This window comes from Daphnia pulicaria, chromosome 7, assembly GCF_021234035.1.
Source record: "Daphnia pulicaria isolate SC F1-1A chromosome 7, SC_F0-13Bv2, whole genome shotgun sequence".
Classification (NCBI taxonomy): Eukaryota; Metazoa; Arthropoda; class Branchiopoda; order Diplostraca; family Daphniidae; genus Daphnia; species Daphnia pulicaria.
The window spans coordinates 15,281,195-15,292,305 of NC_060919.1; the positions used below are offsets into that span (position 1 = coordinate 15,281,195).

At 37.4% G+C, this 11,111-nt stretch overlaps 1 protein-coding gene and 1 long non-coding RNA gene across 22 annotated transcripts; both read right to left on the minus strand.

Annotated features, from left to right (window-relative positions):
* Nucleotides 1-4,171: 4,171 nt before the first annotated feature.
* LOC124348548 lies at nt 4,172-7,007 on the minus strand. Of its 20 annotated transcripts, none has more exons than XR_006920028.1 (11): nt 6,940-7,007; nt 6,593-6,879; nt 6,493-6,532; nt 6,250-6,293; nt 5,804-5,874; nt 5,723-5,734; nt 5,497-5,648; nt 5,364-5,429; nt 4,940-5,302; nt 4,681-4,874; nt 4,172-4,609 (listed from the first exon to the last, which is right to left on the minus strand). It is a non-coding gene; the product is annotated as an uncharacterized LOC124348548 (long non-coding RNA). The 20 variants fall into 20 exon arrangements; XR_006920027.1 differs by having other exon boundaries at nt 5,721-5,746; XR_006920024.1 differs by having other exon boundaries at nt 5,716-5,746.
* Nucleotides 7,008-7,361: 354 nt separating this feature from the next.
* LOC124348411 (longitudinals lacking protein, isoforms A/B/D/L-like) lies at nt 7,362-11,058 on the minus strand. Of its 2 annotated transcripts, XM_046798617.1 has the most exons (9): nt 10,972-11,058; nt 10,577-10,900; nt 10,417-10,500; nt 10,266-10,347; nt 9,776-10,194; nt 9,634-9,706; nt 9,454-9,564; nt 7,751-7,910; nt 7,362-7,673 (listed from the first exon to the last, which is right to left on the minus strand). In XM_046798617.1, the coding sequence occupies exons 2-9, from the start codon at nt 10,751-10,753 to the stop codon at nt 7,535-7,537; spliced, it is 1,245 nt and encodes a 414-aa protein (XP_046654573.1). In that variant the 5' UTR covers nt 10,754-10,900; nt 10,972-11,058; the 3' UTR covers nt 7,362-7,534. The 2 variants fall into 2 exon arrangements, with proteins under 2 accessions (XP_046654573.1, XP_046654574.1); XM_046798618.1 differs by lacking the exons at nt 7,362-7,673; nt 7,751-7,910 and adding an exon at nt 8,507-9,046.
* Nucleotides 11,059-11,111: the final 53 nt, after the last annotated feature.

The window sequence follows — 11,111 nt, forward strand, 5'->3', positions numbered from 1 at the left end:
GTGAGTCTTTTATTTATCCAATCGAACCCAAATTTTCGCTGTGTCCTTAACAGATAACGTGAAAACAGTCTAAACGTGGAATTGAAGAAAAAAGACAAAAAGAAAACCTCTTGCGTTTCTATTGCGTTCGAGGGAAGAGTAGTGACGACTGGGAAATTGCCGCAGGGTACGACAGACAAATAGTTTTTCCGTTACGCTTCGGCCGACTTTCTGTTACGAATGCGGTTCTATCTAGATAATTAACTGGGACCTCGCCTTTTGTATTATATTATAAACTGTGAACGACACTTTGCAGTTTAGGTATTTATCGAAGCACTATCAGCGTTAACCATATGAATAATATTGGTAGGTGAAGAGATGAATAGAAATCATATCATTTGACCAACGACAATGCTAAGAAATGTTTTGATATATCACTCGTTATTTTATATTTTCATTAATATCATACCCAATCTGCCATCCGATCCAATTATCTATCCCCAATATTGTACTACCCAATATTGGTGATTCAGCTGGCTTTATTGTTCAATAGCCGGCCCGCCATGACGGGTGTGGATTGATGGCAGATTTGGGTTGAACCTTAATTTAAACTGGTGTCAATCCAGAATATAAAGATCTAGTCACGGTGAAACAGAGTGGCGAACAATCCGACCAATAAAATAGCGCATATAGCAATCATGTAAACACAGTAGTGTAGCGCGTCGATCACATCGGTCGTAATGAATGGAGAAACAAAACTCACATAAAATTTCCCATTGTAAATAATTCATTCTAGCTTCAAGTCATGTATATCGTCTATGTTCCGGTGACAGCTGATTACGATAGAATGGAGTAGTTGGACATCCTGCGTTGTGCATTCTCCGCAAATGCGAAAATCTCATTTGTGTCCAACTCGGTCTGTGTCGCCTACAGCGTCTTATGGGAAAACCAACTTCTTCCCGTTAAAAAAATTGTTTTCTTATCTATGACTCTGATTTTCCCCCCTTTTCTTCCTAACAGTTAATACTTTATTCATTTCTCTATTACCTAATTTTTATTTCTATCCCCAATTCCATCTGAATAATTTTTAATTAATTTTTGTTTGTGACTGGTTTTTTTGTTCGTCTCCTGTAGCAGACGTTTCTAGACGTTTCTAGACAGAATCGACCACGCTACGAACGAAATTCTTCTGCTACAGGAGACAACAAAAAAACCAGTCACAAACAAAAATTAATTAAAAATTAACCAGATTGAATTGGGGATAGAAATAAAAATTAGGTAATAGAGAAATGAATAAAGTATTCACTGTTAGGAAGAAAAGGGGGGAAATCAAAGTTATAGGTAAGAAAACAACTGTTTTAACGGGAAGAAGTTGGTTTTCCCATAAGACGCTGTAGGCGACACAGACCGAGTTGGACACAAATGAGATTTTCGAATTTGCGGAGAATGCGCAACGCAGGATGTCCAACTACTCCATACACCATAGTCCGTAACACAGGCTTAGATGCTCCGGTAATTTTCGCTGGATGCCTGGATGGTCGTTTCAGGGTTATTGGTGAGCCAAATAAAGGAAGAAGAGTCAATTTGACAAGAATTTTATATAATTGTGAATTTACTTATCATTCACACTACGACAACTGTATTTCTAGGATTGAAAAGTGTAAGTAATCGGCATAAAGGTTTTCATTGATAAAGTAAGCGTCCCAAAAAGAAATGAAGGGGGCGAGAGTTTTAACGGCTTGTGGTCACAGCAGCACGGCCGGAATTCAAATAAATGTTCTAGTTTCACGAATATCGGTTATCTTCACGAACGTTCCATGAAACGAACACTAATTAACTTGCGGATGATTTTGTAAATTCATTAGCAACTTTACGGTCAGATTAATGCTGTCGCCGCATACGTATCAAACTTGTGAGCAATTTTGATAACTCACAATCTCGACGCTATTAGTTATAATTTTACTTTAATGTTAATAATCAGATAGATATGGAATAATGTTAGATTAAATTACTTTTACGTAACAAACTATTTAATCAATATTTCCAACCTCAGCCCAAACAGATCACCACACCTGTATTTATCTGATACACCTGTACGTATATAGACACAGGTACGATCTGTTGAGCTAACATCTCTAATTAACTGTCAGTGTTTCAGAAAATAAATTTCTTTCTACTCTAAGAAATAGATAATACCTTTGCAATGGTTCTAAATAACTTACTGTCAGCCACATAACTCCAACGGACTGAATAATTCTAATCACTACACAACATACGCCATTCAGTAATGTTCGTAATTTAAATTTTTGATTCACATTGAAATATTTAAGGGGGAATATAAAAACTAGAGTTGTGCTATGGATCAGGAAGATGCCATCTTCCTAGGGAGTAACAAAGACCTGAAATCGGCCCGAGGGTAGTTTAAAAATTTAATCGAAAACTAATTCTAAATCCAGTCAATCTGAACGGTGTTTTTTTTTCTACTGTTAAATTGTAATCACATTTCGATGTTCAAGTCAATGAGCACATCGCATTTGGGATGGAGCAGTGTGTTTATGAAATAATTGCGAAAGTAATTATCACCGTTGGTTCTAATTAGCGCTCAGCAGAAAGGAAGCATACACAGAGGGTTCCTGTGTTTTCCTGAACAATAGTCCAGGAAAATTCTTAAAACCGGAAGTACGCGTATGTACAAAAACAAACATGAACTTTACGAAAAATTTGACGAGGGTCACGAATATGTGGTTCTTTTGTGCGTCAGATGAATATTTACTGAACTACTGATTGAAATGAGAAAACCGGAAGTAGAAAAAAAAATATATTTTTCAAAAATCTAACAAGTGAGCTTTGTTGCTGATTCAATAAATGTTAGTCATCACTAAAAATCGCATCTGAGCAACTGCCGATAAATGTTTCAGAGACGTGTAAAGTAAACAAAAATAACTTCAGAAAATAGGGCAAAGGCAAGGTTTAAAATAATTAGAAATAATTCCCGCTTTAAGTAATCGACACTTATTAAAATAACAAAGAAATACGAGAATGGATACTTACGTAATATGGTCTTCACTAACTTATCATCTTCTCACCATAAACAAACCGCCAACACATCACCAACTGTCAAATAATTGACTCCAAACGGTTATCAATCCATAATGTCTACATTCTGCAAAACCCGAAAAGTAAAACAAAACACAAACTACGCACGTTATTTTTAGTTACATATTTATTGATTTAGTTTTAAAAGCAAGCGTTCAGCGCATCAGGACTGAAACAATCTTGACAAACAAACATTCAGTCAAACCGACTGTCCACACGGATGACCAGAACACAAGTCCAACAAACAAAAACAACACTACAGAATTAAGACTGAATTGGTCACATGTAATGTAACCATCTCCTTAAACACTGTCAACACTACTGTAGATAAATCTTTAAACACTCTCTATATAACGTCCTCTTAAATACGCAACTATAGTAACGTTGCCAACCAAACATTTCAACTATAGATAGAATCATGCTAATAAATGTAAGTTTCCCTTTGAAATATATAATTATAACCTAACATTTCTTTTCTTATATATTCGCATGTTTCGACGGACGACGATGCACCGCTACTTCCTACCCTCTTATTCTTCCATTTTCCGACATGATTCAAACACATAATTCGTGACAATTCTAAACTTTAACCAATAGCTTCCTCCTGTGTCACCTAAATTGACAAATTCCACAACATTCTCAACCAACCTTTTAAAGATCTAATGAAATTCCGGATATTTATTAAATTGGATGTTGGAACATTGTGTAACATTAGGCCCCTAGTGATGATAATAAAGCCCCATGTTTCTACCCCTTCCAGATATACCCCCTCTCATTTGCCTCCCAATATTTCCCATGTCTATTTTTATAATTTATAAATCCATGCATGTACTTACTCACACAACTACTAAAACATTAATGCACTGTAGGCTGTAGCACTTAAATGAAAAAAAAAAACTTTGATATAATATTCGTTGTACGCCGTTGACTATTACTGTAACAGACCGGTATGAGAGATGGGGAACCCTGAATAGAAAACCTTTTTGTTTCTGACAACGAAATTTAACTGAAGAGTCCGGAGTAACAAATCACCACTTTTATGACATTAACTACGGCAGCGTTCTCTTAATCACTAAAACTGGCCAAGGGCACACAATCGCCGCCAATTAGACTTTCTCCAGAACCTTCGACTGGACCAATACGCAAACTGTAAGACACTTACTCAGATATGGATATGCTACTCTAGGCGCTCCACAACAAGACGAATTGCAGAAAACAAACAAAAAACCAATAAACAAGTTCACGGCAATTTCAAACAATCAAAAATATTAAATGAATCTTTTAAGCCGGAATACGGTCCAGCAGATTACCTAGAAGCAGTGGCATCCGTTGTTTAATGGTGGACAACGATCTCATTTGGTACGACACTGAAAAATTCATCCGAGGAGTTAAAGTTTTCTTCGCTGGATCCCCAAATAGCGGGATTGAATAAGCGAGTTGATCCCGAACGAGATCTGTGAGTTGTTGCGCCAGGTCATCCGAGAGAATCGAGTTATTCTTCAGCCGAACGAATGATTCGATCCACAATCCAGCACTGCGCAGCAATAACATCAAATGAGAATTCAAATTTTAGAGTTTCAGGAAATAGTTCTAATGGAATTTTACCCGATGGGATATCTTTGATTACTCCCGGCAACAAAATAGCGTCCTAGTTTCGATTCATTGCCGTGATGTTAGAGTCGGTTGCGATGTAAACGACCAAACAAGTAATTGGCGAATTGGCGCACCAAACGGACGAGTATGTTCGTGGTTCCAGAATCATTCAGCAGCTGCTCCCAGTTATCGCTCCTGCTTCACTACTATAGGCAAAGGCATCATAATAACGATGACTCAATACGTGTGGTTCACCGACGAAATTTTGTACCATAAAAATTAGAACCGGAAAAATTCTTTGTCGTCGTCGAAGCGAGTGAAGAGTCGGGATGCGTCCAGGTATCAACTCAGTCAAGACGGCCGACGTACGTCTCCGAGTCTTGATGTGGCTACTGGACGTGTTGCGGGCCCATCAGCCAGCCCATGACTTCCGAATATGCATCCTGTTCTACTGTCACCGCCGTAAATCTCATCCGATTCTGGAATTTCCGGTCCATCTCCAACATATGTTCACAAAAGAAAGCCAATTAGTCATTTTCTAATAAAATTCGAAAATATCATTGATAATGAACCTGATCTGGGTTTGTCGGAAGAGGGCCCACTGATGCACCGGGCTAGTCCGAATCGAAACCATCTGAAACATAACACACAAGTTGCTTATCTTGGATAGCTACTGTCAATGCTTTAGCCTCTACGAAAGAATGGATCCCTATATCAAACTATGCTTCCACCATCCATCTGTCAGTTCATCACAATAAACCCTAAGAATAATCAATTACTTAAGTGAGACGTGAAAGATATGATTATTTGAATTGGGGGTTACCTTACCAAATGATGGAGTATAAAAGGAAGAAATAAACAGGTCATCTAGTAATCAAATTGATAATAGTTGACTGCATTATTGTGGAAACATTTTATAACATGTCCACCACCCAGAGTGACAATAAAATGAGCCATGTACATCCCATTGTTTTCAGCCACTGCAGTGTGAAAAAAACAAAAAAAACAATTTAGTTTCAAGCTAATTGATGTGCCTCAACGTCAGACTTAACACCATCATTTGTCTCTGCATAAAAAACTAAAACTTCTTAATTGTCATCTTCTTTAGGATCACCATGACTGTAAAATGAGAAACCTTTTTCAAGTCCTTAAAGATTCTTGGCATCACTGATGTTACTTCTGATCCTGTTGAACACATTGGTAGAGCTGTCAAGTAGAGATGTGGGCTGTTAACAGATTTTCATAAAATTTGAGTAAGCTTATTGAAAGAGACCATCACTTACTGTGTCTGCTTTTTATAAACTTCTTCCCTGAGTTTGGAATTGTCTGACATGAGAAGCCAAATATTATTCTGCTAATGCTGTGGTCCACATGTAAAAGAAAGCCTGTTAAAGAAGTCAGGAAAGAAAATAGTTATAGCAAGTTTGAACCCAAAAAACAGAGTTCTTTAAATCATTAAAAGTTTGTAAAATTGATTAGGAATTTCTCTTCTAGTTAAATCAAAAGACAAATTACAACTTGTGAAGCTGATTAAGCAGGGGACAATCTTGTCAGTAAAACTCTAGAAGCAAGTTTTATTACCATATCACTAATTTTTTACATCTGATCAGAGTTCATCTCGTGACCTGAAAACAGTATTTTAATAAAAACCATTAGTTACAATCAATAATCTTTTTTTGCCATTTCAAGAACTGTTTGATTGCTGTTACATTTTATGATAACATCAGCAGATAACAGACTGCATGCTGCAGCTCAACTTGACTAGTCACCCCTTTCACCAGCTGAAACAAAACCACATGCGATAGCAACAAAGCTCAGACTTACCCCTGTTCTCAAATTAATCCATAGATCAGCAAACTACTACCTGAACATAAACTAATAAAATTCATTGCATTATCACAGGGAAATTGATCGACAAATTTACTTTCATTAATCCAAAGTATCTGCATGGGATGAGATTTGCAACCAATCCGTACAGATAGCAATAGAGAATAGACGAAGTTTCGGCCAAATGGAGAGCAGTTTTGGCCCACGGTGCTCAGATTACTTCGACAAGTAAAATTTACAGGCTAGATTACGTATTGTTGAATCTACAGGCAGTAAGACATACAAGGACAGCCAAAAAAGGCACGACATTTCGGCAAAATGTACAGGCGCTTTCAACTAGAAGTTTAGATGATTTGGCAAAGTAGTATTTACATGCTAAATCACCTGTAAATTTTACACATCAATTTATAAATTAAATATTCCCAAGAAACTAACAAGAAATACCTTTATATTTTCATCATGAGAAACGTTACGGACACTCTGCAGTAACCCACTTCGGCTGCGCCTTAAAACAATATGGCCGAATTTTCTCCCTGAAGACACTGGCGCTCCCTGGTGAACATAATTTTAGCCACCTAGCGACAACCAACAGATTCCAGTTCAAATGACGGAACAGAACGGCTGGAACGCTGGATCTGTAGCTGGATTGCTTGCTTGCAGAGTGTACACAGCACGCAGCAGTTCAACTTGAATTCGTCACGCCTTTCACTAGCTAGCGTGAAATGAATCAAGTGAGGATAAAGACTAGATTACTCTTTCTTTATTAAATATAAGTTGTTATGTAATTACTTCCCTCTACTTCAAAAAGATTTTAATTCAATAAAGTTTTTTACAACACTCTTACAAACTAAATAAAAAGAAAATGGTTAGCAAAAATTTTATCCGTGTACTTCTCAAAATAATAACAATTAAGGATTGCAACGTCAATCTAAATTGCAGCCAAGTATCATATGGCAATCAGAAAATCGAACCAAAGAGTTTGATTATTTTTTTTTCTTATCAAGGCGAGAATAGGAAGTGAGTAGGAAGTAGCCCTGAATTAGTTAACAGAAGGGATCAACGAGAGATGAACTCGATCTACGTGACCCTTGAGATTGTCCTTTCGTTTGAAACGGGATGTGCAATCTTTGTATTCGCACGCAAAGCTCGGCTCTTTGCCACATTCAAACGTAATGTGCCTGCGTTAATAACAAAGACGATCAATTCTATTAATGAAGAAAAGGTAGTGATGGGCCAAACTCAGTCATTTTAGTACCTAATATAATTTTTGCGCTTCGAATAGGTCCGTCCACACGTACACGTTGTAACACCCGCTTCGTCCATGGTAGCAGTAGGAACTTGTCCAGCAAGTATTTTCTGCTCATCAGAATCGAATCCCTCATCCAATTTAGCTTTAACGCGGCGGCGATAAGGTCCTGTTCGAATAAATTGTTTGTTAAACTTCCGTAACGTTCTGTTTTTGGGAATATTTGCATAAATAAGAACACAAGTTTTACTACAGCTACAGTAACAACTACTGTCAAATCGACATACACTGCAATAAGGGTATAAGCGGAATATTTTCCATGCTCACCTTTCAAAGCACCACTATTTCTCGAGGGTATTACGGACACTAGTGATACAAATAACATCTTATCTGAACGAAAAAGTGACGAAAAAAATGCCTGATTTCTAGTGAAATAAATAAAAAGAAAATACTCTAGCTACCAGAATAAAAATTAGAATGGAAATATGCCAACCAAAAATGAAAAAAAGCCGCTCTCTCCTTTTTAACCGACGATGACAAGAAAAAGAATCAATAAAAAGGGAACGAAGGAAAAATGAATTATCATTGGCAAATATAGAATCAAAGAGGTTGTTGCCTTACACCAGGATCGCCTAACTGGAACTGACGCCTTCCTTGTTGATGCGAGTCCTAATAGCGCAAATGGATTTGAAATGACCAAATTTTACACCATCAAAACACTCCCAAAATCAAATCAAGAATTCAACTCAAAACACAAATTGAGAATCATTTCCGAGTTACTTTTATAAACGTCATGGAAAGTGCCGAATACAAAAAAAAAAAAAATATTTAATTCACACTAAGAAACTAGACAAACGCTGTGCGCTTAAGCAAAAGTATAGCCGAGGAACATTAATCCACAAAATTAGATTCCAAAGGAAAAACAAATAGTTCGACATCTATATAAAGACGTTCGGGTCGACGAAGGAACAACACGTAAACTTATTTGTTTTTTTTTACTTTGGCGCCTAATAATAGATCAATGTGGTTTACAGCATCAGACGCTCTCCGAAGGATTTAGTTTCTGGAACTCTTCATATTCGGCCGGATGTCGCCTCTGCATATGCTTCTGAATGTAACGCCGATGAGTGAACTTGTGCTGGCAAACAGGGCAGCTGAACTGCGGGTCTTGGCCACATTCGTAACGCATGTGAGCTTGTAAATTATCTTTGCGATTGTAGCGTCGTTGGCACTGCGGGCAAGAGAAAGGCTTTGTGGGATCATATTTGGTTTTGCGGACAGCCTGAGGAGTTCGCCCTCCTCGCCCTGAAAAAAAAGCCAACAAGAAAACGATCCTAGTCATTTTTAGACATTCAGGTCGATCCTAAGGCACGACCTATCTTCCTAAACATCCTTGATAAGCTATTCTTGACGGAAAACTTGAGAATGACATTACAGTTTACAAGCCTGGCATTTCCTGGTAGACTTTTCGAAATAGAAAACGAAAAAGACAAGCTATAATCCCTCCACACTAACTTACATCTAAAACAACGATGAACAATTTCAATCGCGCAAACTTCAGACACTTATTTGGTTCAAGGTATTAATCTACAGATATGTTAGCGTCAACAAACATAGCATTTGTTATCGAACTGAAGTACTTAACCCAAAATGCCGAACGACCATTTAGTTTTGACTTCAAAATTTAGGTATAAAGATATTAAAAAGTGTACCTCTGCTTTTTGGGGAAGTCACTGTTGAAGATAAAGGATTCTTTTTGTTGTTGCGTCGTGTTCGTGAAGGTCCAGCAGCGTCATTGGGAGTAGGAGTCCATGTTTCCGAACCTTCATTGCGTGAGGTAGCGGGAGGTAGGTAAAAATATCAGACCCTTGAAACGTGTGACAATCTTTTACCTCCATTTGAGTTGTTGTTGGCGGATGTACTGAATTGCTCCTGAGAATTATTCCAGTATTCATCTTCGGGATCCTTGATGGACAACAGAAAGTAATTAAACAATTTACAATTGGGACTAAAATTTCATTTAAAAAAACTGACATTATAAGACCAGTTTTCAGTTGCTTCAAAATGATCATCACCAAATTCGGAGTCCATGTTCTCATCGGGCTTAGCAGACACAAAGGGGTCATCAGGTTCCATTTCAGCTACAAACACGCCAGGTTCCGTTTCTTCTTCATCTTCTTCCTCATCCTGTGTAAGATCTCTCTCTTCTTCGCCCTGTTCAGGTTCTTCTTCTCCAGTCAGCGATGCTTCTATCATCTGCATTGGAGGGGATGAAAGGGATCTAGCTTCAGCAGGGGAGTGTGCAGACTCATCAGTGTTTACAGAACTGGGATATTTCCCTAATGAGATGTGGTAGGGCTTTGATCCATTCATTCTGGCCTTGGTTCTTGAGGGAAGAAAAGTTTCTGGAAGACTAGCTGTGAATTTCTTGTGTTGTGGATGATCAACCAGACCTATAGACAATAGACAAATTGATCTTACAAATCTTACAAACAAAGCAATTCAAGATTAAACAAAGCTATACCTTTAATTTTTAAGGCATAAGCAGTCTCTAAGAAAATATTCAGTCGATCTTGGGAAACATTCACCTCACCCCTATACATATACTAGATATGGGAAAATAAAATTGGGTGTTTCATTGTTGATGAAAAATTTAAATAATAAAAACATCTTACATCCACTAAAGCTTTGAGATCAACAAACTGGACATCTTTGAGAAAAACAACTGCCTGTTTATCAGGCAACTGGCTTAAAAGTTCCTAAAAAGATTAGAATTTAAAACATAAATATTAAAATTAATTAATACAGGCCTTTGTACAATCATTTAGAACTCACTTCAAAATACTGGCTACACGCAAACAGCACAATTCGATGGACATTAATGAACTGTCCTTCTGCCGCTAAGGTGACATCAACAAGTCTCTCTTTCATCAGAAGGGTATCCAAGACCGATATTAAAGTGTTGTGATGATTGTTCCATCTCAGACAAAACTCTCTTAGATCAGTCCCCATTTCTCTCTAAGCTCTTTTGGGTGTTCACAATTTAAAAAAATTATCAAAAAGATGTTTCTCATCAAAACAAACGTTGGACATCGGCGAGATTTGCTCTTGGTCTGTATTCTTTGCTTTTTATCTATCCAATTTAGCAATTTTCAACTTCTCTCAACAACAATCAAAAGAAAGTTATATTTATTAATGGGTTTTAAGTATTCAAAATTCAAATTTTCTACTTGTGAATGATGCCTTTTTGCTATTTGGAATTTCTCAACTGCTTCAATGCTTCCATGGGGTTCGACTGCCGAACACATCGAGCAACAGCGACGCCACCTATTCATATTCTTTTTTTAAAGAATCGATGGCCATTGGCTAT